The 26,177-nt window shown below is 56.9% G+C and overlaps 2 protein-coding genes across 2 annotated transcripts; both read right to left on the bottom strand.

Annotated features, from left to right (window-relative positions):
• Positions 1 to 714: 714 nt before the first annotated feature.
• Positions 715 to 22,436, bottom strand: KCNN3 (potassium calcium-activated channel subfamily N member 3). Its single transcript, XM_056510681.1, has 8 exons — positions 21,583 to 22,436; positions 18,668 to 18,763; positions 15,132 to 15,550; positions 10,428 to 10,569; positions 8,691 to 8,801; positions 7,359 to 7,486; positions 7,115 to 7,184; positions 715 to 6,688 (listed from the first exon to the last, which is right to left on the bottom strand). Exons 1-8 carry the CDS (start codon positions 22,297 to 22,299, stop codon positions 6,392 to 6,394), a joined length of 1,980 nt encoding a protein of 659 aa, XP_056366656.1. The 5' UTR covers positions 22,300 to 22,436; the 3' UTR covers positions 715 to 6,391.
• A 773-nt stretch (positions 22,437 to 23,209) lies between these two features.
• Positions 23,210 to 24,900, bottom strand: PMVK (phosphomevalonate kinase). The gene is made up of 5 exons (XM_056510680.1): positions 24,770 to 24,900; positions 24,570 to 24,633; positions 23,880 to 24,032; positions 23,683 to 23,812; positions 23,210 to 23,470 (listed from the first exon to the last, which is right to left on the bottom strand). Exons 1-5 carry the CDS (start codon positions 24,850 to 24,852, stop codon positions 23,334 to 23,336), a joined length of 567 nt encoding a protein of 188 aa, XP_056366655.1. The 5' UTR covers positions 24,853 to 24,900; the 3' UTR covers positions 23,210 to 23,333.
• Between the last annotated feature and the right edge of the window lie 1,277 nt (positions 24,901 to 26,177).

The following is a 26,177-nucleotide window of genomic DNA, read 5'->3' as shown; positions in this document are numbered from 1 at the left end:
GCCCCATTGCCAGGCTCTGAGCAAGGCTCAGAGTGGTGCTCAGTGGGAAAGGATCCAGCTTCCCCTTATTTCAATCAATACATTCACTTTGGGAGTGTTATTTGTGTGCCCTTTGCACCCCAGACAACTTTTGTCCTTGTTTTTTTAAAGATGAGGGGTGAACTGGAGGGAGCAGCCCAGCTTTGATGAATGAGCATGGGGAGCCTCAGTGCAGAGCCAGAGGAAAGAGCATCTGCCATGCCATCAACCTCCTACACTCCTTTCTTGAGCCACAGCCCAAGAACTTGGGAACCAAAAACCCTTTTTGAGAGCAGGTGTCTGGAGAACCCCTCATTGCTCCCATAAAACAAGGCATCAGGGGGTGCCCCCTGGTTTTACAAAGTGCCCAGCAGCTCCTGGCATGGGGGGTCCAGAGATGTGACTGCAGCCTCAGCTTCCCTCTGCACAAGGGAACAGGGGTGTATCCCCTTCACTGGGGTCTCCCCAGTGCAGGTGGATCCTGAGGAGCACAAAGCTGCTTCCCAGGGATGAACAGGACAGCTCAGCACTGCTGAGGGGAATCACTGCACCCAGCACAACCCTCGTGGCACAAAATTTCACTTTGGCAAGGGATCCCTGTATCAGGAATGCCCCCAACATCACTCCACAGCTGGCCCCAGTGGCAGAAAGAAAAGAGCTCTCCCAGCTTGCAGAACAGAGGGTCTGAGGCACTGATAGATGTACGTATAGATCATATATTTGTGTGTGTAACTCTGCACAGAGCTGCATCCTTACACACCCGCACAGGTAAATACTTCTAGATACTGACCTCTTCAGATTAAAGTCCAAGGCACTTTTTACAGTGAACAGGTTAAAGCCATAGTTTAAAACATGCCTGTTTCTGGGTACAGCTCGGGTTTATGGCAACGCTGTGGGGACATGGCCAGCCCCCACTCTTGTCCTCCAGCCGAAAGACTGGCCCTAAAGAAGGAATGTGAGCCCAGGGCTGGATCCTGACCACAGAGACATGCAAGCAGCTCCCGCTGGCGGCTGCACGGCAGCGCCGAGACCCCAGCGGGGGAAGAACACTTTGGGCGAAGAAGGAGCAGAGCTGGGGGCACAGAGCTCTGGTGCTGCAGCACCACAGCACCAGGGCTCTCAGCCAAGAGCACCCACTGGGCAGGGGGTCTGGAGCCCTGCCTGGTGCCTCATGAGGCTCTGAGGTGGCTCATCCCATAGGGAAATAACTAATGCCACGGAGAAGCTTTTTCTCTTTCCTGCAAAAGCCCCTCTCTATAACCTCAAACCCTTTGGGTACCTTTCAGGAGGGAGCTTGGAGTTGGGTGAGAAGAAGCTCAGACCAGTCCAGAGCCTGGCAGCAGAATCTTGCCAAACTGCTGAGCAACCACCACCACTGCCCCCCACCAAACATACCTGGTGGCCATGGCACAGGGCTCTGGCTGCCTGGGAGATGCTGGGCAGGAGAAGCCCAAGGGAGAGTGGTGCAGAGGACCAGGGATGCCCTGGCAGCCCCAGACCTAGCTGGCAGCAGCAGAGGCTCAGCTCCAGCCTCTCAGAACAACCAGCTCCTTTCCTCCATCAGAGCTGGTTTCTGCAGGGAGATTTCAGGTCTGGGGTCCAGCAAGGAGCATCCAGATCTCATGGCAGCTCGTGGCTGCTAGGGCTCTGCCAGGCTGGACTGGCCTGTTAGGGTGAGACCAGCATAGCTCTGACAGTGGTAACGGTGTCACAGCATGGCAGTGGCTGCAGCTCTGATCAGGAAAGGCCAGTGTGGGAACTTCTAGACTTTCTCTGGACAAAAGCAGCAGGAATTGGTCCCATAGGTGCTGCTCATTCCTGGACATGTCATGCTCTGTGAAGACTGGCCAGGGCAATGTGTGGGTGCCAAAGAGCAGTTTAAGACTTGTGATCCAATAGGGATCAGGTCCAGCAGTTCAGTGGCTGCAGATAAGGAAGTGATGCTCTCTGGGGCTCAAGGAGCTCATAGAATCACAGAATCATGGAATCACAGAATCACAGAGTAGTTCAGGTTGGAAGAGATTTAAAGCTCATCTCGTTCCATCCCATGCCATGGGCTGGAACACCTTCCACTAGACCAGGTTGCTCCAAGCCCCATCTAACCTGGCCTTGAACACCTCCAGGGATGGGGCAGACACAACCCTGGACAGCCTGTTCCCAGCTGGAAGGCTGAGACAAAGCAATCCCTGCAACCTTGTCTCATTTCTCTTTCATGCTCAGGGTTTTGTCCTCCTGTGCCATCATTCTCTGAGGTTTAGCAAAAGCTGCAGCTCCTCAGGGCAGGGTGTGAAATGTGAACTGGACATGTCCCAGTCTCTTATCCCAAGTAATAAGTGAAAGGACAAGAGAAAATGGCTGAAAGTTGTGCCAGAGGAGGTTTAGGTTGGATATTGGAAAAATTTCTTGCTCTGGTACAGCCTGCCCAGGACAATAGTGGAGTCCCCATCCCTGGAGGAATTTAGAAGATTTGTGTATGTGGCACTCAGGCACATGGGTTAGCAGTGATGCTGGGCTAATAGTTAGACTTGATGTTCTTAGAAGACTTTTCCAACCTTAATGGTTCCATAATTCTATGAAAATGTGCTCTGCACCTCTGCTTTCTCAAGAGCCTCTGTCCTGGAGGAAAAGGGGAAGTTTGACTCTTGCAGAACCCAGGGAGCAGAGTCCCTCCTTCTGCTGGAGAAGACAATCTGGGGGGCATGGCTTTCCAGAACCTGGGAAAAATGGGAGTCTGTCCTTCCTCTAGGGAGAAGCAAAGCTCTGGTTCCGCTGGGCAGCACACAGATCCAGAGCTGCTAGAGGTCAGCTTCCAAGTAATGTAAAAGAGTACAAGGGAGATAAAGGATAATGACTGGGGTTCTGCACCTCTCCCTGCCTGCCTGTCTCCCATCCTCATTGGCAGTAGTAGCTGTACTCAGAAACAGACATTTTTGGCAGCAGCCTGGCGTTGCTGCCTGCTAACAACCGTGTTGGGTACAAAACCATAATTGAAATTACCATAACCATCATAATATAGCAATATATTTCATAGTTAAAATAAACTATTATGCTTTCCCCTATCATTAAAAAAGAAGCGAGCAGTACAGAGGCAAGATGCAAACCCAGGTCAAAGCTCCTTAAGTCTGGACAGAAACATCCATGAGTTTGCAGAGACCGTGGAATTTCTCTGGTATGTCTAGGACAGTTCCTTGCAGGTGGCGCAGGAAGGAGAGTTGTGGAGCAAAAAAAGCCCCCAAGACTGTGCCAAAAATGGGGCTGTCTGGGTTAGGTGGGTCCTGGAGGGGCATTGGGGATTGACTGTGGGATCAGATGCTTGGCAGCTGCAGGAGTTCGGCATCTCTGCGCTTTTCCTCTTGTGCTGCTCCTCCTCCTTGGTTGGTGATCTCAGCTCTTCTCTGTTTGTCCCAATGTCCCTTAGGGTATCCAAAGTGATCATCTCAGGTGTGTGGACAGGACTGGCTGGGGAGCATTTACTGGAGTTGTTTACTGGGGCTGTGCCAGCCAAGGCTGCTGGTGACCAAGAGCTGCCATCAGGGCTGGGGGCTCCACACCATTCCTGCCCTCACTGTGGCTTTGGGTCAGCTCTGTGGTCCTGGCAGCAGGGCTGGAGGGGGTTTGGTCTTGGTGCTGGCCATGGATCAGGGCTACTGGCACCAGTGTTGAAGAACTGGCAGGGGTGTGGGTGAAAGGGTGGGATAGGGGCTTGGGGATTGGGATGGAGATTTAGGGGTGTGGAAGGGGGGGTGCAGTGGGTGGGATAGGGGTGTGGGTGTGTGTGGGATGCAGGGTGCAAGGAATAGGGTGCAGACCCTGGGCTGCCAGGTCCCAGGCAGAAGGGTTGTTGCAGTGCAGGTTGTGCTGAGGTGAGGCCAGGAGAGGGAGGTTGTGGGGTGTGCAGGGATCCACTGCCCCAGCCCTGTCGAAATCCCACTGCAGCAGTAGCTGCTCTGGCCCGGAACAAGGGTCTCTTGCTCCAGTTGCAATCCCAGCACGCTCACTGTGATCCTTACCACCTCCAGCCTTGAGCTGACAGCACCTGCTCTTGTCTCACTTGGTTGGATTTTCCAGACTTGGTCATGAGCCTGGCAGGGAGGTTCCTGGATTCCTGCTGGCAATATTGATCTTTAAGAATCAATACTTCCTCTGGCTCTCTGATGCCCCAGGACACATCTTCACACCGTCCATGGGCAGTTTGATCCTATCTGAGGCTCAGGAAGCATTTTTCTCCAGTAGCTGCCTGCAGGCCAGGGAAAATGCTGCATTTCAGACTCTTTCTCACAATTTCTGATATATTCTCCATTGCTGTGCTGGGAATCTCCTGGCAGAGATAAGCAGGGGCTTCTGCTGGGCAAGGAGGACAGGGGGGCACCCACAGACATATGGGGAGCAGCAGCTGGGCTGAGAATAGATCATGGGGGGCTTCCAAGGCAGCAGTGAATTCCCAGCCATCCATGGGGTATCAATGACACTATTACAAGTGCTTGGAAGAGCAGCTCTTTCCCAGAAGCCGTGTGTCTCCCACTGGCCAAGGACCAGCAGCAATGGGCAGGTGCCTGCTGAAGGCAGCAGGGATGACCGTGTTTGGTCCCCTGCTACCAACACATCTGCAGCACAGGGATCTCATTTTGCAGCACTCCTGCTGTTGCCTCACAGCCTTCTTCTTCCTCCTTCTCCTCCTAGGGCCAGCATGGGGGCAGTACTCACTAACTACTGCTTTTTTCTATGTAATGCCAGCTGCAGGACACAAGTAGAGAAACCACCTCACACCACTGGCAGCAAAGAAATTCTTCAGCATTGGGGGTGTAGGGGTGGTGGTGCAGGAGGGAGGTGTGTCTCTACCCCTACGTGCACACAAAATCCAGCATCGTTTATGGAAGGGAAAAAGTTACAGAGGAGAGCGTTACAGGCTGAGTATACCTGGAGTAACACAGTGACTGATTACAATTACTGACACTGCTGGGTGAGGTGTAATTAATATTGCAGAGTAATTACATAGTTACTTCATCTGTTTAAAAATATATAAGTACTCTCTGCTGAGTTTTCATGGAAAGCAGCAAACACCAACCCCAAAATCAGAGCCTGGCGCAGCTCCATGCAAGGATCCAGAAAAGCCAGAACATGACACCGGGGAAGAACTGAGGAGGAAAAAGGGAGAAATGGTGAAAGCAAAACAGAAAGTGTCTGGTTCCAGAAGCAGCCAAGTGATGCCAAGGGTACCTCAGGAAGCTGAACACCAGCAGAAAAGTATAATGGAGTCTGAGGTGCTGCACTTTGGCAGGCATGGGCAGCAGTGCCATTGCCAAGACGGTGCCAGAGAGTGTTGCTGCCCTCCACCAAACCCAGCAGAAGTGGCATGAAGGCGATGGGCTTTGTTTTAAACAGATGAAGCACCTGCCCCTGCTACCACATCACTTGCCAGTGAGCTCCTGCTTGATCCTGGTGCCAACTGGGCTCAAGCACGGATGTTCCCAGCACAAGTGGAGACAGTTGCAGCTGATGGGGTGTTCATCCAGCACTTCTGAGACTGCTGCAAAGAGCCCACTGGCTTTGCAAAATGCTGGGAGGCTCCCAGCAGGCAGTGATGTGAGCACCTGGAGGCCCCTCAGCGCCCGGGCTGGCCTGCCAGCCCCACGGCTGGGGGCAGCCCTGCGTGGCCCTGCACGCTGTAGGCACTGCTTTCCTGGCTCTGGCACGTGCCTCCAGGATATGACACTAAGGACCAGAAAGAAGAAGTATCCATTGTTCTTCTCTGGGTAGAAAACATTCACAGCTCCAGAGAACTCCCCAGGAAGGTTACAGCCAGGCACTGTCACCCAGCTGTCAGCGTGATGGGGCTGTCCTGTGGATCCTGGCAAGGAGATGGGATGGAGCATCGGCAGCGGCAGCCAGAGCCTGCATAACGAACCCCCCCACTGGCATCTGCCTGGCGAGGTTTGGCAATCGTGGGAGGGGCAGGGGGCGAGGGGAGGGCCCCAGGGAGAAAAGCTCTCCCTCTGGTGTCTCCGTTGCTTCAGTGCTTCTGACTCGGTGTTTTGTTCTGTTTCGTTTCATTTTGCTTTGTTTTGTTTTCAAATGTGAAGACCTGAGATTGAGCGTGGGTTTTCCGTCTCTCACCGGACGCCGCGGCACAGGCTGGCCCAAGGCATCACCTTCCGTCCCCTTCCTTCACCACGTGTAGAGGCACCTGAACGGGGATGCGATTCCCGATACCAAGGCGTTGGCAAAGCTCCGAGCGTGGCTCGGCACTGCTGGTCCCACTGGCTCCAGCTGAAGGGTCCTGCAGCGGTTCAAGGACCAGAAGAAAGTTCACAGAGACCTCATGATCTGTGTGGAAATGCTTCCCCCGTCCACGCTGGGGCTGAGGGGCTGCGGTTTAGCAGCTGCTTGAGCTCGTGTACGGGGTGGGGAAGGAGGTGGAGCTGACCCCGATGGGGCTCTCGGACAGAGGTGTTTGGGGGGTGCCCCCTGGCACAGCCACCCCCCGGGCCTCCAGGACAGCGGAGAGCAGGCGCTGCTGCTGCTGGCGCAGCATGTCGGCCATCAGCAGCGGCAGCGAGTTGAAGCTGGCGCTGAGCTGCTCCAGCTTGGATTCCAGGCCACTGAGCTGCTTTTCCAGGTCCTCACTGCGGTCGTTTAGCTCCGTGATGAGGTCGTACATCACGTTCTGCATCTGGGGAGGGGACAGGGGACAGTGGTGGGGTTAGTACCACGGCTGGAGGGGTTAGTGCCACTGCCACTAGCAGAGCTCACCCCTTTACCCCTTTCTGCCCTGAGAGCTGCCCCGTCTCAGCCCACCCCAGGTTCTCCAAGGGTTCTATGACTGCAGTTTGGCTCATCCCTGGCCATCAAAGCAAGAAAGCTCTTTGGGCCTGTGCTGCTGAGCAGTGGTATCCCTTGCAGAAAGGGTTGCAGGAAACCCCTGGCTCATGTATGTGTTTCTCCTCCTGCTTTGCAAGGGCAGCCATCCCACAGCAGCTAGTCCTTGCTGACATTTACTGAGTCGGAGCATTTTGCGGTCAGCCAAGTCTGCTTTAGTTTTTCCAAGTGAAGAAAAACACTCAGTCTGGCCAAGCCACAGGGTCCCCGGGGGACTTGCCTTCGAGAGGTCGACAAGGGTGTTGGCTTGGTCACTCAGCTTCCTCTGCTCCATCTTCACGCTCCGTAACCTGGGGAGAAGGAAAGAGCACATGGCTGTCTGTACTCCCTCTCCTCTTTCAAACAGCATCTGGAGACTGCCTGCATCCTGGGCAATGGAAAACTGTCCCCACGCCCCTGCCAGGAACAGGATCCTGGTTCATCCGGAGCTCAGTCTGCCCCCAGCCCACTGCACAGCCTCTTACTGGTGGATGGCTTGTAGGAACTTCCTCTGGTGCTTTCTGACTTTAGCATGGTCGATCTTCTTCAAGAGCTTGGTGTGCTTGTAGATAAGCCACGTTTCCCGCAGGACGTTGGCTGCTGCATTCTTGATCTGAAAAGGAAGAGTGGCTGCAGGTCACCAGCCATGTGAGATTTCACAGAGACACTGCTCTGGCTCTGCCATGAACCGGTGTTGCAAGAGCACTTGACCTGCCCCAGCTGGAGCTCAGCTTTGCACCCACACGGTCTCTGGGCTGATGCAAGGGATGAAGAGCAGGAGTGAGAGAAGGCAGAGCTGCTGGCCCTTGGTGCACTCACATCCCAATCCTACTCTGCACTCATGCTCCAGCACTCGGCTCTTTGCCGACAAAGTTGTACTATAAGCCTCAAAAAAAAAATCGCAAAGTTTTTCTTGATTCTGCACCCATCTGCCAATCCTGGCAGGTCCCGGTCGGGACATGCCTTCCGCAGCCTCTCCAGCTAAACCACAGCTCATTCCTCATTCCAGGAGGAACTGGCTGCTGCCTGCCTGGCATGGAGCCTGCAGATCCATATCAGCAGGGCTGACCAGCTGCTTTGCTTTCCCAGCCTGGTCACACCAAGGTCCTGACTATTCCTGGGGTGTCTGGGGCTCTGCTCTCTGGGGTGAAGTGGGCGCCCTGCTTGCATCCCACCACTGATTGCCTTCCCAAGGGCTGCACTGATGCTCATTTTGCCACCATCCCCTCTAAAACATATTCTAGTTTGTAGAGCCCATTATCTGACCAACCAACCAACCAAGTACTGTTGGTTTGCTGATGCTTTGCCATGATGAAGCTGCCAAGACCAGCAACCTCCTGCTGCTCCTGCATGCTACCAGGGATGTGACACCAGACTCTGGTGTGACAGGGTCATACCATAAACACCCCACTGCTGGCTCTGGGTCCCTCCTCAGGGAAGCCTCACGGTGTGGTTCTTATCTGTGGTGGGAGCTGAATCACCAAAACCCAGTTGTCTTCCTGACACCAAGAGAAGTGAGATCATGCTCAGGAAGAGGACAGAGTGTGCTCTCAGAGGGAACATCACCTAAATCCTGGAACAGAGTTGGTGCTCTTTGTGCCTGCGCTCTGTCCACAGCACTTGGACAACTTCCTCAGCACCTGCAGGACCCATATCCAAAGATTCCAACACCTTCCCCTCCTGTTGTACATTCACCCAGAGATGCTGACACCTTCTTCCACTGTGGTACGCACTCCTTCCTGCCATGGTAACCCAAATCCCAAGCTCCTGGCACACCACAATGCCCCCAGCTCCTGCTGGCCTCCATGGCACCTTACCCGCTTCGTCAGCTGTGTGTCCATCATGAAGTTGTGGACGTGCTTCTCAGCTTTGGTGAGCTCCAGCTTCCTGGCCACCACAGCCACCACCAGTGCTGTACATCCAGCACCCTGTCCAGGGACATTAGTTGGGGAAAGAGTTTTGTAACACCAGCACTCCCACCCTCAGCCTTGCAATCTGCTAATTAACTAAAGCTACACGTCCTCCCCATTATCCTAGAAAGAAGATATTACAGAGCCTGGTGTCCTTGAGTGGCTGATGTAACTAATGGGAAAATGGGCTGTGTAACTAATGGGAAAGGCCAGGGCTGTTAACAAGGTCAGCAGCAGTCAGTGGTGAGCCTGTGCCTCTATGGGCCAGAGATCTGCTCTGTGCCAGTGCCCAGTGGGATGGGGAGCCCTTCACCCCCAAGAGGTCTGGGGTGGGAGAGCAGTAGGGAAGCACCAGAGAAGGGGCCCCAAATCAGGACCCTTCAAATTGCCATGGATCCCAACTGCACCAGCTGGGAACTCATTTATCCTGGCAGCTGGAGCCAGATCTGTGTGGCAGCCATCAGCTCATCTGTGCACATCTGTGCCAAGGTGTCCTTTCCAGAGTATCCCTGCCCACTTCTGCTCCTACCAGCTGGGTTGCTTCCCCCCAGTGCTCTGGCAGAGTGCTGTCAGCTCTAGAGCTCTCCTTAAGAGTCATTAATTAACCTGATACCCTGAATCCTTCAGCATCCTCAAAGGTCCTGCTGCACACTCCTGACTCCCACCTCCTCTCTTCCTGGCAGAGTGACTGCCCCTGGGGCTGAGTGGGGAAGCCCAGCAAAGCCTCCCACCCCAGTGGGCAGGGGTGTCTCTGTTCCCAGGGGTGGGGGGCTGTGCTGGGTGTGGAGGGACACTTTGACAGATGGTGTCTCACTTCAAAGTAACCACTGGTAGGGGAAGAGCTTTGGGAGCCTGCAGTGCTGGGATCCCCTCAGCTGAACCAGCAGCTTCTCCTCTGCTGGCAATTGCTGCATCACCCCCATCCATAGGGATTTTCTCCCTTGCTTGGCTTCCACCAATAATACCAGCCTTGCTGTGTCTGACTTTATCCAAGACAGATCAAAGATTGAAGATAATAGAGAATTAATACCTCTTGGTGGAGCCTCCCCAGCTGGTATTCATGGGGTGTCAGCTTGGTCTGCCCTAGCTGGAGGAGGGGTGGCCCCATCCCAGGGCCTGGAGCTGAGGTGGGCAGAGCTGGGGTACTGATGGTTGGGGTGGATCTGTGGAGGAACCATGACCACAGGGCCCCTAGCTGCTCCTTCAGCAGCCCTGGCTGGAAAGTCAGGAGATTTCATGGTGGGCTCCTTGGGGCAGGTACACTGGAGGCCCTGGAGAATGGTGACCTTTTGGCCAGAAGGAGAGGAGCCCGTGGCAAATGAGCAATGGAAGCCAGATGGTGTCGACCAGGATGGCCAAGGCATGCTAAGGTGCCTTTCTGCTCCCTGGGGACATCAGTGACTCCACCAAAGGCCCTCCACCTTTACTGAATGTGGGTCCAAATCTACCCCAAATTTATCAGCTGAGACAACTCCATCAAATTCCAGGCTATGAGACCTCAGAGCTGAAGTCATTAGGCCTTAATGGACATGGACAAAACAGCTGAGAAACAGCTCAGGTCCTTGTAAAATCCAGTGGCTCTGCCTCTGCAATGGAGACAGGCAGAGCCCACAGAATGGACAAGCAGCTGGGCATGGCCCTTACCATGATGCCAGTGAGCAGGCAGACCCCCTTCCCACAGTAGGTGTGTGGGACCATGTCACCATAGCCGATGGAGAGGAAGGTGATGGAGATGAGCCACATGGCACCCAGGAAGTTGCTGGTCACATCCTGCTGGTCATGGTACCTGCCAGGGAGACACGGCCATCAGTGTCACAGCAGGGCACAGGGATGGATGGGGCAGAAATGGGGGTACCTGGGCACAGTGGCTCCCCCAGCACGGGCTGTGCTGGGGTTCAGCATTAACAACACAGTAGGATGTACCATAGTAGCAGTGGTTGCACAATTTCTGGCACTGGAAAACCCACACGGACAAAATGAGAGCAAAATCTCATTGGAAAGGGCTTCTGCTTTCAGTCAGACCTGTCACCACATCCCAGTCCTGTTGTGTGTCCCCGGTGTCCTGTGGTGCTGCAGCGAGAACTGGCTGATGGCAGAAGGAGCTGTGGCTCTGCAAACCCCTGACCACAGCAGCTCCCCTGGCATCCTCCCTGCATCCTGCTGCTGCTGCAGCCTGGGCTGTGCTGCCCCAGAGGACAGTGCTGTCAGCAGAATTGCAGGGGATGGATCCTGTCGAGCCTCTGGCATGCACTTGGTTTTCAGGAACAGAGGAACAGCTCACGCACTCAAGACACAGCACATGTGGAGTGGCTGCAGCTTTGGGAATGCTGCAGATTTTCCAGGTCCCTGCTGAGATGTGAGGTCAATGACCATTCTGGCTGTCCCAGACATTGGCTGTGGCTCTTCCAGCAAACAAGCAACCAGGGGCCCCAGCTGCCTCCAGCTCCCCAGGGCTGGTGCAAGCACAGCCCAGCCATGCAGGTATGTTTGCTGAGGGATGCAGGGCTGACTCCTGGCCCAGCCTGCAGTGGGACTCAGCCCTGAGTCGGCAGGGGCAGGCAGTGGCTTTACCCCACTTTGAATAGGATGGTTGTTTTCCTGCCTGCCTGGCAGGCTTCTCCCAGCCTCTTCACAGAATCCAGAGAGGGAAAACAGATGGAGCTTTTGGCAATCCCAACTCCAAGACCATCACTTGCAGAGCAGTTGGGTTTTCTCCTCTTCTGAAATGTTTTTCCCTCAGCTGGATACTCAAATGAGGACCTGGTGCAGGAGAGAGCACCCTCAGCCGTGGTGAGACTCACTCTGGGCAGGATTGGCCAGGGGAGCTGGAGCTGTTAGCCACAGAGGCACTCCCCAAAATTCCAGCACCAGGGTGCAGTGTATTCTCCTGAGGAGAGCTGAGCCCACAGCTCAGCAGGACGGAATCCTGCAGGATGGAATGTCCTGAGGGGACAACCCCAAGAGCATCATGCTGGGCAGGGGGTTACAGGCATGCCAGACAGCGGGACATTATCTCTTCTGAGTAGCACTGTGAGCAAGAATTGATAAACCAGAGGGGCTGGCACACACCATTGGCTGGTGAGGGCAGAACGAGAGGCCACCTGATCACGTCAAGGGCTGCCACAATCAGCGAGACACCAGCACTGCTTTCTGTTGTCCCCTTGTCTGCCTGCCCTCACTAAGGCCACAGCCACCCTCAGCACCGTGGCAGCTGTGAGCATCACCCCATTGCCACTGCCACTGCCACTGCCACTGCCACTGCCATGCCACTGCCACTGCCATAGTCACTGCCATTGCCACTGCCACTGCCTCTGCCATGCCACTGCCATGCCACTGCCACTGCCACTGCCACTGCCTCTGCCATGCCACTGCCATGCCACTGCCACTGCCATGCCACTGCCACTGCCACTGCCACTGCCATGCCACTGCAACTGCCACTGCCATGCCACTGCAACTGCCACTGCCATTTCCACTGCCACTGCCATGGCCACTGCCACTGCCACTGCCATGGCCATTGCCATAGCCACTGCCACTGCCATGGCCATTGCCACTGCCATGCCACTGCCATGCCACTGCCACTGCCATGCCACTGCAACTGCCACTGCCATGCCACTGCAACTGCCACTGCCATTGCCACTGCCATTGCCACTGCCACTGGCACTGCCATGGCCATTGCCATAGCCACTGCCACTGCCATTGCCACTGCCATGCCACTGCCATGCCACTGCCATTGCCACTGCCACTGCCACTGTGTCAGCCTCATCCTGGCTCAGCCGACACCAGGGCATTGGGCAGCCCCAGCGTGGACTCTGGGCTGGCTGCAGCCCCATCCCATGAGCAGGATGGCTGCACGGACGGGCACAAAGTGAGAACACAGGGAGCACACAGACAGCACATAGAGAGCACACAGGGAGCACACAGAGAGCACAGAGAACACACAGAGAGCACAGAGAGCACACAGGGAGCACACAGAGAGCACACAGGGAGCGCACAGAGAGCACACAGGGAGCACAGGGAGAACACACAGAGAGCACACAACGGGCACACACATACATTTGAGCACACAAGAGCACACGTGTGAGCACACACACACACAGCTGAGCACACACACATGGGTGAGCACACGTGAGCACACACACACACACAGCTGAGCACACACACATGGGTGAGCACACATGTGAGCACACACACACACACAGCTGAGCACACACACATGGGTAAGCACACATGTGAGCACACACAGGTGAGCACACACACACACATGTGAGCACACACACAATGAGCACACACACACGTGAGCACACACACACAGGTGTGAGCACACACACAATGAGCACACACACACACGTGTGAACACACACACACACACACACAAGAGCACACGTGTGAGCACACACAGGAGCACACGTCGGCGGGCAGCCCGGCAGCGCTGGCGGCCCCGCAGGCGCCGTGTGCCGTGGCCAGGCGAGCAGGCGAGGTTGCTTAGCGACTCCTGCCTTCGGAGAGGTGCGGCCCCGCGGCGCTCGGGAGGATGCTGCGCCCACAGCGCTGGAGCACAGCTCCGTGCACGGAGACGTGCCGTGACCCCAGCCCGAGAACCGTGTCTTGGAGAGGCACAGCCACTTCCAAACTGCCCGGCCCCAGTGGGTGCGGGTGGGGAATGGTCCCGCAAACCGCAGCAAATTGGTTTCCAGTGCCAGTGATATCAGCGTGGACAGGGAGACACATCCTGGGTAGCTCCTGTGGGAGCTGTGGGACCCCAGGGCTGGTGCATGCACAAGTGATATTGCATCCCTCTCACATGGAGTATGTCCCAGGGGCTCTGCATTCCCCCAGTCCTGCATCCCCCAGGACTGATGCATCTCCAACCCACCTGGCTTCACTCCTGCCTCTCTGTTCATAGAGGGAGGTGATGGCAGCTGTGCTGCCAGTGATCTGCAGTGTCTTGTCTGCATAATTTCTGTTTGGTTTTTTTTTCCCCTAATAGTTCTTCATTGCATTTTCCAGCCTGAGCCTCGCCAGGTGGGGGATTACCCTCCTGTGTGTGTCCTGGGTGACTGTCTGCCTGCTCCCTGTTTAGGAGGCATAAACCACAATTTCTCAAACACAATTAGGCAATGCCTGAGGATCCAGCTCATAAGGAGAGCATCATTAAGGGAGGCAGGAAGGCAAACACAGCCAGTAAAAGCCCATAAAATCTCAGTGTGCCGTCCCACACCACTGCTGCAGCACTTACAGCTGCCCTAATGCCCCTTTGCAGCATAAGCAGAGCAACGGGTCCCACCCTGGTGAAGAGGGGGGTGGCCTTCCTCTCACTTTGCAAGCAATCTAGAAGCAATCTGGGTAACCCTGGAGAGCCAGTAGGTGTGATCCCTCGCACCTTAGTTCCAAGGATGACACAAAGCTGCCACAAAAGGACAGCTTTTGACAACCTGCCCTCCCTGGTGCTGCTGGCACCCTGCACTGTGGCTGTGAAAACCTTCTGGCACAGCACTGGGATGGGGCACTGCAGCCCCCTGGTTCCCTCAGTAGACAAAGAGTGGTGGCAGGTCCCTGGGAGATGGAGGTGCAATGATACCCACCAGGCTGGTCGCCACAGCAACCCCGGTGCTGAGCACACTGGTGCTGGCATGATGCCATCAGGCTGTGGGTTTGTCACCACAGTGTTGTCATGGCAGTGCTGCTAGAGCCTGAACCAGGCCCTGTCACTTACCATCAGCACCTCTGGCCCCTCCCCACACACAGCCCCCCAGCTCCCACCATTCTCCTGGGGCTTCTGGCACCACACATTGTCCTCTTCCACAGGGAGCCTGCCTGGCCCAGGTACTGCACTGTGAGGACAGGGCTGACCCTGCTGTGCTTCCTGCCTGTGAGATAATTTATCATCTGGTGGCAACAGGGCTCAGTGGAGGAAATCTGTGGCTGCTGAAGCCCTGGAGGCCTGCATCACTCTTACAGGGTGTTGGGACATCACATCTCCATTGAGAATCTCAAACTGCCATGAATCCCAAAACACAAACTGCTGAGCACCCAGAACCACTGCACATCATCATGAAGTCCTGAACTGCTGCACACACTGAAGCACTGCACATCCTGAGCCATGGAGCATCCCAAACCTCCACACAGCCCAAACTTCTGCTGTTGTGCTCTCACCCTGAACTGCTGAGCATTCCAAACCACCGTGCATCTCAGACCTCCACACATTATGAACCTGTGGGCATCCTGAACTGCTGAGTATTCCAAACCACCAGGCATTCCAAAGTGTTGAGCATCCTGAGCTGCCACATACCCCAAAGCACTGCTCGTTCCAAACCGCTGTGAATCCCAAAGCACCCCAAGCCCTCTCACCTCTCGCACACACGGACTGTCCACGCCGCGATGATCCAGAGGGAAATGCTGAACACCAGCAGCACGGTCCCAGGGCAGATGGTCATGAGTGTCTTCATGACAAAGCGGGTGTTGAAGTTGATCTTGTTGAGGGCCCCAATGCTGCGGGAGGAGGCGTCGGTGAAGAGCTTGCTGTGCAGCAGCATCACCCGAGCAATCAGGTAGAGGCGCAGGAACATGGGGATAGACAGGATGATGTCCACATCAGCCTCTGCCCGAGAAGGTGTGTAGGAGAAAGCCAGGCGAGCTGTCCAGAAAAACTTGTACTCGCCAGGAATGGGGTGTATGGCACAAACCAGCATCTCCAGGCTGATGTAGAGGATGCGCTCGTAGGTCATTGCTATCCGCCAGTCATCAGCTCCGTTGTCGATCACAAAGAGCTACAAGAACCAAAACCACGTCTTACTAGTGGCCCCACACAAACTGCCCACTGGCATCCCTCCCTCCACAGTGGTCTGACACCAGAGCTAAGAGGAGCTGGGTGTGGCTCAGCCAGAAATGCTGGGGATGGATGGAGAAGAAAGACATGAGAATGAGCCACCACCAACCTCTCTGCTGCCCTGCTAGTGTGTGTCAGGGATGGTCATGTTGCAGGGGACACCAAAAGCTTTAAGGTGCCTAGCCCTGAGCACACACCCAGGCACAGCATGGTGACAGCTCTCTCAAAATCTGGCTGGCAGGAGCCCACCTCCTGGAATGTCCCCCTCATCCAGGCCACAGAGGTGGGCCAGCTGTGGTGCCACAGAGCATCAGCATGAGCCACCCCAGTCCCTCTGCTCCTGGTGCTGCTCTGATTTCACTGGCAGTTATCACACCCTGAGTGCCAGAGCAATATCTGGGCAGTGAACGCCACAGTCAGAGCATCCAGCTGCTGGCAGAGATGGGATTCGGTTGTCATGGCAACTGATGGTTCATCCTGGGTACACCAGCTCCTCTCTCATCACCAGTGATGGAGTTGGGGTCTCTGCAGGAGCTGCGAAGATGGCAGCTCAGCTGGCCTCTCTGGGAGTCACCCGCCCTGTCCTGTTGGCAGGGCTGTCCTGAGGCTGCCATCAGCTTCTGCCTGGTGTGACAGGGATACCAGTGTCACCCACAGCAGCAGGGATGTGCTCAGGGCCTCTCTGCAAGCAGCACTTGGCAAAGAAACCAGCAGGAAGGGATCCAAGGGAGATGTGGCAGCTGGTGCTACTGTCCACGTCCTCAATCCTGCAAGCATGAAACGATGCTGGCTCACTCAGGGGTCCAGGGCTGCACACAGCCAGGGCAGCAGACAGAGGTGGGTGGGGAGCACGGCCCCAGCTGGTGCTGAGCCCAGGAACAGCCCTCCTGCCCTGCCAGAGGCCCCAGTACACCTGTGCCAGTGCATGGCACTCAGGGCTCTCCCTGGGGATGGCAGGAGCCACTGGGACTGACTCAGGGAGTGCCTGTCCCAGCCACCTCCCTTTCTGTAGGGAAAACTCTGCTCCTTTTAGCTGCTTTGTTTGAGAAATTGTTTACAAAAATGCTCCAAGCTGTCAAGGGAGATCCTCAGGCATTTAGCAAGCTGACAGCCTATTCCTTCCTGGAAAAGGGTGTTAAAATAAACAAATTAGCAAGCGGAAAAAGGCAGGAGCCTTTTGACTGCATGATGGGGGGTTGCCATAGGGCAGGGAAGGGAAGGAAAAAGTGAGGATTTGGGCAGGATTCCCCTGAGCCAGCCCCTCTCAGTTCTGTACCTGTGAAGCAGGTTTCCATGGAAACCTAGTGTGGTTTGGTGGTACCCAAGGGGGCATTCCCCAACATATCCAGCATCACTGGCTCCAACAGGGGAAGGAGAAAGTGTCAGCCACCACATCTCCAGAAAAACAAAGCCCAAGTAAAGCTATCGAGACACTTCATGGGGACTAAAGCATAAACACCAAAAGCATAAACAGCCCCAGGCTGTTGTTGTCCAAACACTGGGAAGAGGGGCCTCTGCCCCCCCTCCAAAAAAACCACCTTGGTAGGAGCTGGCAGCATTGCCAGAACTGCTCTCCTTCACGTGCTGTGATGATAATGTGGTGCTGGCAGACCGTGGCACATTCTGCCCTAGGCACCAGACACATCGTTGGGGTGCTGAGTGATGCCTCAGCCCAGAGAAACTGAGGCACATAAGAGTTTCAAGTATCCCAAAGGACTAATTAACACAATTAGTAGGAGGATAGAATCACAAACTGGTTTGGGTTGAACAGGACCTTAAAGCTCATCTCATTCCACCCACTTCCATGGGCAGGGACACTTCTACTAGACCAGGTTACTCTAAGCTCCATTCAACCTGGCCTTGAGCACTTCCAGTGATTGAGGCACTCACAGCTTCTCTGGGCAAGAAAGAAAGAGGGAATCCTGAGGGAAGAGGCTGAAGTCACTGTTTCCCAGAGGCTGGGAGGGCTGACAAGTGCCATGTCTGGGGGAGCACCGTCCCCCACCTCGGCCGAGAGGTACAAGAAGTTGAGAATTTACAGCTCTGGCAGCCCCATTCCATTTTGGTTGGATTATAAGCAATTCCTTCATAACATTTTATAACACATAGGGCAACATTCAGCCAGCCCAATTTTGTTTGGAGCAGATCAAGTCAAACTGATCGAATTCCCTGCCTTGGCAGTGTAGCTGGCCTGGCAGAGCAGCTGGGACCGTGGTGAGGTTCAGTCCCCACGTGCAGAGGGACAGCAGTGAGACTTTGGCTCTGCTCAAGGCAGGAGGGGTGGGATGACCTGTGTGCTGCCTGGGTGGATGCTGTGTTTGCACAACCCACTGCCAGGAACAACAAGCAGAGGAAACAGCGAGCGCCGGGGGCATGGCTCGCCCAGCTGACCCCAACCACCCTCATGCTGGGGTAAATATTATTCCAGCAAGAACCAAAGCTCTCAAATATTTGCCTTGAGTAACTCATCCCCAGGCTTTGTCCCCATGCAGGCAGGCTGAGCTGGAGTGGGGACTGCAGGGACAGGGGCAGGCAGGGAGTGGGATGCTGCTGCCAGCAAAGCCCCTCTGTCCCCCAGGAGGGACAAGGTGGGATTATGGTGCACTCAGGGCCGGGGGCTTTGACATCCCTTCCCAGATGCTCCTTCTCCTGACTGGTGATTCATTCTTCCCAGGCTGAAAAGAGGCTGGCTTTGTGCCGAAGCTGGGTTGCACAGGGAAGCACAGCCTTCCTGGAACAAACTGGGAGTCCTTTGACTTCCCAGGGAGGAAGAGAGTGTGCAGCCCTGATTAAGAAAGGATTTTGTGGCTTTCCTTGGCACTTCGACTGGCCTGAGCCCTTCCTGGCAATAGTCAACACTATATCTGCCAGGCACCTGGGGCTCAGACAGACCCCTGGTGCCCGGCCTGACTGTCCCCCAAAAACCCTGACAAAGAGGAAGGAGGCTCCAGGATGGAGCAGGATGTGAGCTCAGGCACTGTGTCCCACTCAGGTAGTTGGCAAACCCCACAGCTCACCCCAGCAGCCCCCCACAGTCATTGGTGATGCCAGGACCTACCTGCACCTCCCGTGTGTGGTAGGCGATGATGAGGCCCAGCAGGATGACAGTGGAGAGGCTTATAAGGCATTTCAGGGCCAGGGAGAACATGGAGTCCTGCAGAGGGAAAGCAGGAAAGGCATTAAGGGGTACACAGCTGGCACTGGACTCCACCCCTAAAGAAAACACTGCCCCCCAACACCTGCAGTCCCCATCCTCAACATCCTCATCCTTTTGCTCCTTCAGCTTCCCCCTAAGTAGCTTGTCACAGTAGTAAGGGCCATCAGTACCATCGGCATCACTGGCACCACTGGTACCACCAGCACATGGTGCCCTCTCTCCAAAACTCTTTTTACATTCTATTCTGCTTATTTAATTCTGAGTGCAGTTCCCAGGCTCCCCTCTGAGATGTGCAACACCAGTGCCCTGGCCCCATCTAGCCTGAGCCCAGTATGATGGTATCCAAACAGATGATCTAACTAGACCCTCCAGCTAACTGGTCTTATGTAAATTAAACCAGCCCCTGATTCACTGATGGCTGGACTGGCAGGTCCCCAGGACCCCACTGGGAAAAGCAGGATTCACTGTTCCCTTTGGATACTTGTAAACCCTGGAGTGAGAGGGATTCAAACAAGACCAAAGCCAGCCCTACTGATGCTGGGGCAAGGTGTTATTCCCAAACCAACCATGCTGCTGCTGCACCCATCCCACAGCTCCACGCTGTCCCCAGCATGCTGAGCCCCGTGGTGACCCATGGCACACTCGTGGCACGCTGTCCTTGGCTCCCCAGTGTGCTGGGCTGGCTTTGGTCTTGTTTGGCTCCCTCTCCCCAGTGTTCCTCATCTCCACAGGGTGTTTGCACGCAGAGAAGGGACTATTTGCTGTGGAGGCGGCACCGCATTGTTAACAACTTGGCTCTGGCTGTGCAATTGTGTGGATATAATGGCTGGTGCTAAGAAAAGTGCTGGGACTAAACACCACTATTAACAGGCTAACTCTGGGGCAGCATTGTGCCAAGGTGGCTCTGGTGAGACCCTTCCCAGGGGCACAAACCCTGCATGGGCACCCACTGCCTCACCTGGCAGTGTTACATGATGTTTACTGATGCCTCCTGCATGAAGAGACCTGTCAGAAAGAGCCATTCCTGGATCCCATGCTTGCAGCAAACAACATGGGGTCTTGGCCCAAGTGGGGAAAGGCCTTGGCACCCCCAGAACATGTCCTGCCCCTCCATGTGGATGGCAGGATGCTTCACTCTGGTAGTGCTGCACACGTGGGGGAAGCAGCAATATTGCCCTGTGGGCAGGAGAAGCCCTGTCCTGGCCACAGTCAATTGACAAGCAGGGAGCAGCAAACCCTGGCCAGCATGTCCTTGCTTCCCTGCTCATCCTGTGGCTGGGAGCTGCAGTGGCATGGCTGGGGCCGTGGGGCAGAGCTGGAGCTGCACTGACATCCCCATATAGACCATGACAGCCAGCCCTGATCACATGCACTCCCACACTCGCGGTCATGTCCCTGCCAGGGAGTTCTGGTTTCTCACTGGGGGCTGCTGGGGGTGGGGGGGATTTATACACAGCTGCTGCAAATCTGGCCAAGGGCCTGCGGAGGCCGGAGCCAGGAACTCTCCTGCACTCTGTGGCTGTCAGCACAATTGTTTGTGTCACAGTGGGGCAGGGGCGTAGCAGCGTGTCACAGCTGCTGCATGGCAGCAGCGCTGACTCACAGGGTCTTCCCCAGCTGACACAGCAGCTCGGCGTGGTGGGGCCAGCACGGAGCACGGCAGTGCTGCTGCTGGCAGCCTGGGGGGTGCACAGTCCCCTGGCACCAGGCACACAGAGCCTGCGAGGGTGGCTGCGGCTCAACAGGTAGCAGATGCAGGTGGGGGATGGTGGTTTGGCTTTGCTGCTGCCAAAGGGGAGTGGGAACCACCAGAAGAAGGCTCTGGCATTGAAGCATTTCTTTCTCGGCAAGGATGCCGGGGATGCCAGCTTCGTGCTAAGGCATGCCTGTCTGACAGAGCAGTGTTACTGCTGCCCGCAGCCCCCACGTGCCCACTGACCATGGACAGATGGGGCTCAGGGATCCCCACACCAGGCAGCCTGGGGGGCAGGCAGAGGGTTCCCCAAACCACAGGACGCCTCCAGGGACGTGCCTCCCTTCCTCCAGCTCCTCTGCTCACACTGCCCGTGTTGGATAATGGCAGGAAGTGCTGAGCAGCCCCTTCCCACCCTGCTGCTTCCCCTCCACTGGCAGCACTGTGCCATGGGGACCCCACGGGCTGCCCCCAGCCCCCCCAGCAGTGCCATCCCGCTGACGCCCATGGGTGCTGGGGGGGTGCTGATGCCTTCCCCTCTCTGGATAGGTATAAATAACATGACAGATGTCTATACAAAGAGTTATTCATATCACTGCCAACCAGCGCAGCCCGGGAGCAGGAGCTGGAAGGGACGGCGGAGGGTGGCGGTGGGGGGAGAATTATAAATAAAAGACACTGTCCTGCAAAAAAAAAAAAAAAAAAAAGGAAAAAAAACGGCATGAAGGGGTGTGGAGGAGGAGGAGGAGGAGGAGGGAGGGAGTGCTTTGCTGCACCGCCGGGGGCACGGTGCTTTTGAGCAGTGCACTGCCATGCCAGCAACAGGCACCACAGAGCTCGGGGTCGGTGCTGCTGCTACAAGTGCACGGGGCAGGACTCAGCAGAGCAGCCGCCAGCACACAGTCCCCGCAGCTCCAGCCAGGTGTCACCCTGTCCAACACCTGTGGCTGCAGCATCCACTAAAGCTCTGGGAACATCCTGTCACTCACCAGCCAGCCTATCCACTCCAGATGGGCCGAGCAGCTCCATGTTTATCCCACGGGATAGATGGCTCCACGCTCACCCCACCAGGCACCATCTGGTGCCACCAGCCCCACACACAGCCCCCTGGCCCCGCCGGTACCTTGGAGTAGAGCCCCCAGGAGAGCTCGGTCTCAATGACCATGACGACAATGCCGAACATGCCGAAGATGAGCGCGTAGTCGCTGAGGCGCTTCCTCTTCTCGAACAGCGCCCGGCGGTGCCCGAGCCGGTAGCCGATGTTCTGCGCCTTGCGCTTGGGGCCCTTGGCGAAGGTGCTGGGAGCCGGGCGGGCGGGCGGGCGGGCGGGACGGAGCGTGGCGGGCGCGTGGTTGTCCTCGCGGGACACAACGATTTCGGGGGGCTCACCGGCACCGAAGAGCTGCAGGGGCTGCGCCTCCGGCTCGGCCTCGATGAGGTTCCGTCGGGATGCGCTGAGCCGGCTGAGGGGCTTCATCACCCCTCCGCTGTACTTGCAGGAGCTCATGGCAATCTCGGTGAAGGGGTTGCTGTCCCGCCGGTGAACCAAGGGGCTGGGCTGCCGGTGCTTGCTGCTAGCCACCCCAGAGCCCGCTGGGTGGTCGCCGAGGTTGAGCTGGCTACCGTGGCGGGAGGAAGGGTGGAGGGCGGCGGGGGCGGCGGGAGGAGGAGGAGGGGCCCGTAGCGACCCGGGCGAGGAGTGCAACAGGCTGTGCTGGAGCGGAGGCAGCGCCGAGGGCGGCGGCGGGGACCGTTCGTCCCCCGGCAGCGGGCAGGGACACCGACCATCCTCCTCCAAGTCCCCCACGCCCGAATCGTGGAGATGTCCCGATGTCTCCATGACGGCGGTACCGGCGCCGCTTTACAGGGCACCGGTTCCGCTTTCCTCGCCACCGGCCCCGTTCGCTGGATCATGAATGGGCTCCGTGCTCTCGCCGCTATCGCCGCCGCCACCGCCCCCGCCGCTGCCGCTGGCCCGGCCCCGCAGCGCCATTGGCCACGCTGGGGCTCCCCGCAGGCTGACATCATCCCCGCCCGCTCCCCGCTTTGTATCTCCCCCTCCATCACACCCCCGGTTCCTGCATCTCTGCGGGGTCGCTCGGGATTGTAGTGCACCGGGTTGCACCAGGCGCCGGTACCCGTGTGCCCCGACGGACAAGTCCCGAACGACCCCTCCTCAGTTTAACCCATTGGGCTCCCCCACGGGCATCCCCCCTCCTTTTACATAATCCCTCTTAATCCGTTTACAGAGGCTGGAGATTACGAGCAGCAGCTGGAGCAGGTGCTCCCATCCCGGGGGTGGGCCACGGATGGGGGGCACGATGTGTGTGTCTCAGGACGTCCCCAAGGTCAGGGTCAGGGTAATGGTCGACCCAGAGGATGGGATATCTCCATATAGATGTATAAAGGGCCCTAATCCCCCCTCAACACCCGCAGCCCACTCAGGAACCACCACCGCCACCCCCCACTCCCCGCCGTGCCCAGCTGCTGGAGAGGAGCAGATAAAAGTGTATGAGTTTGGAAAGCAGATAATCTGCAGGGAATTGCTAGAAACATTATTAAAAGATACTAGGGCAGCTAGAAACCTTATTAAAAGACACCATGAAACATCCAGCTGGTGACCCTTTGCTTGGACAGAAGGTACTGAACTGCACTTCTGCCTCCCAAAAGCTGGGAAACCCATGGTGGGGGTGGGGCAGGATAACCTGTATGTCCCTTTCCCAGAAATGAGACACAGGCCTAGCATGGCAGTGGTTCTCAGTGTCAGAGCTTTATTCCAGAGCAGCGTTAGCAGGAGGTGGAGGGGGAGATGCTGAGGGGCTGGGGAGAAGGGGGGATGATGCAGTCCCCAAGCCCCAGTGGAGAGACGTGGAGCTATAGGCTCCTGTGGAGTGACTGCACCAGCATCTCCAGCTGCTCGCTCAGGGCCACCTCATCCCCATCATTGGTGATCACCCAATCAAAGGCCACTCCCTGGTCCAGGCCGCACTCAGATTCAGCGTCGTCCACCCCTGGCAGCACAGAGCCCAGGGAGGCCCCAGGGAGGGTCAGGATATGTCTGTCTGTGCCCCCCATCATGACCTCACCCCCCAGAGCTTTGGCCTTTACCCAAAGCCTTTTGCTCCCACTGCCGAGGAAGGGCAGGGGAGGCAGCAGACGTGTGCCCATTGGGCAACCCCAGTTTTGGTGTCACACTAGGTGAAGCTGCCCGTCACTTGCTCACCAGTGACAAAGACCCAGTTCCTCCTCTTCCTTGTCTCCTCAGAAGCCACCACCCGCACCGTCTGCACCACAGCCCCGTAGGCATCCCGGAACCACTCCACATCCGAGAGGCGCCGTGTGTCACTCACCACCTGCGCAGGGGCTCCATCAGCACCTGTCCTCTGTCCCCAGCGCCCCTGTGCATGCCCCAAAACTCACCCACACTGGCTGCAGTGCCCCCTTGACTGCTGCCCGGCAGAAGAAGCCGGGGTCACTCTGGCGCTTCTCCTCGCCCCAGCGGATCATGTCCTGACGGAACAGCTCCTTGTAGGTGCTGGCATCCAGGAGCCGCTCAAAGTCGAGACCATGTTCCTGTGGGGAAGGGGTTCAGTAGGCATGGCCTGGGCCAACGAGCACGGCTTGGCACAGCCACAGCTGTTGTGATATGCCATGCCTCAGCACAGCCTGGTGGAACAGGACAGCACAGCATGCAAAAGCAGCTTGGCACGATGTGGTACAGCACGATCGTGGGATGGCACAGCTTGACACAGCATGTCCTGACATAGCTCGGTGAGGTGCAGCATGGCACAGCTCAGCACAGAATGGCAAAGCATCAGATGGCACAGCACAGTGCAGCAGGGCAGGGCACGGCTCAGCACTGTGGTGTAGTACGGCATGAGCACGGCAAGGCACAGAACTGCAAAGCACATGCTTCGCACAACTCAGCGTGGCACGGCACGGCTCGGTGTGGTACGGTGTGAGTGTGAGCCGGCACAGCACGGGGAAGGACACGGCAGCGCCGGGCACAGCGCAGGACGGGGTGGCACTGTACGTCATGGGGTGGTGTGGTGTGAGCGTGGGACGGCACGGCTCGGCGGGGTGTGACAAGGCTCGGCACGGCCGCGGTACCTTGGCGTACTGCTCCTTGAGGGGCCCGGAGAGGCGCAGAATGGTGCAGACGTCGGGGCCCAGCCTGTGGGAGAGGGGTAAGCGGGACGGATACTGGCACCGGCTCGGCCAAGTCCCGGCCTCCCTGTCCTCCAGTGCTATCCCCACAGCCTGTGCCTTCCCCGCCCGCACCCCGGGCCGAGTCCCGCCCCGCCCGGTACCGGTTCCGCAGCTGCTCGGCCACGAAATCCTTCCCCGATTTCCTCTTCCCGCTCAGCAGCAGCACCACGCGCGGCGCCGCCATGGGCGCTCCGTGCGCGCCCCGCCCCGCCCCGCCCCGCCCCGCCCCGCCGGCCCCGCCCCGCCGGCCCCGCCCCCGCCCCGCCGGCCCCGCCCCGCCGGTCTCACGGCGCCCCCTCCCGGACAGAGCCGGCACCGCAGATATGGCGGGTCCTGCACCCCCAGCATCCTGTACCCCGAGCATCCTGTATCCTGCCCCCCAGTATCTTGTACCCCCAGCATCCTGTACCCCGAGCATCCTGTATTCTCAGTATCCTGCCCCCCAGCATCCTGCCCCCCAGTATCCTGTACCCCCAGCATCCTATATCCTCAGTATCCTGTACCCCCAGCATCCTATACCCCCAGGATCCTCTATCCTCAGTATCCTGTACCCCCCAGCATCCTATATCCTCAGTATCCTGTACCCCCAGCTTCCTGTATCCTCCAGTATCCTGTACCCCCAGCATCCTGTACCCCCAGCATCCTGCACCCCCAGCATCCTGTACCCCCAGCATCCTATATCCTCAGTATCCTGTACCCCCAGCATCCTATACCCCCAGGATCCTCTATCCTCAGTATCCTGTACCCCCCAGCATCCTATATCCTCAGTATCCTGTACCCCCAGCTTCCTGTATCCTCCAGCATCCTGCACCCCCAGCATCCTGTACCCCCAGCATCCTGCATCCTCCAGTATCCTGTTCCCCCAGTATCCTGTAACCTCCAGCATCCTGTAACCCCCAGCAGCCCTTGCTCTCCCCTTCCCCCAGCACCCGCACGTCATCCTCACACCCTCCATTCTCCTCTGAAACTCCCTTTCCCCAGCACCCCACTCCTCCCAACATGCCCTTTCCCCCAGCATCTGCATTCCCTCAGCACTCTTCCCTCAGCAACCCATATTCCGCTCCTACACCCCATTTTCTCCCAGCATAAATTTCCCCAGTACCTTTTCTCGCCAAGCACCCTTCCTCAACATCTCTATGCCCCCTCTGCACCCCACTTTTTCAGTTGCCTCTCACTTCCTCCAGCACTCCCCTCTCCTCTTCACTATTCCTCCTCTAAATCGCCTCTAAATTTTCCCCCAGCATCCCCAATAGCCTTTCTTCTCCCTCAGCAACCCCCTTCACTTCCAAAACACCATATTCCTCTTTGCACCCCCTCTCCCCAGCAGCCCTTCCTCCTCTCTGCACTCCTTCCTTCTCACAGCACCTTCTTTGCTCAAAGCACTTATCCTCTCTGCTCTCCCCTTACATGTCCTATTCCTCCTCTGAACCCCCATTTCCCCAGCTCTCTTCCCTTGGCACCCTCCCTTCTCCACACCCCCACACTCCATTTTCCCCATATCCACACAGC

The sequence above is a fragment of the Oenanthe melanoleuca genome, chromosome 25 (genome assembly GCF_029582105.1).
Source record: "Oenanthe melanoleuca isolate GR-GAL-2019-014 chromosome 25, OMel1.0, whole genome shotgun sequence".
NCBI lineage: Eukaryota > Metazoa > Chordata > Aves > Passeriformes > Muscicapidae > Oenanthe > Oenanthe melanoleuca.
The sequence above is the reverse complement of the archived record's forward strand: the minus strand, read 5'-3'. Positions and strand labels throughout refer to the sequence as shown.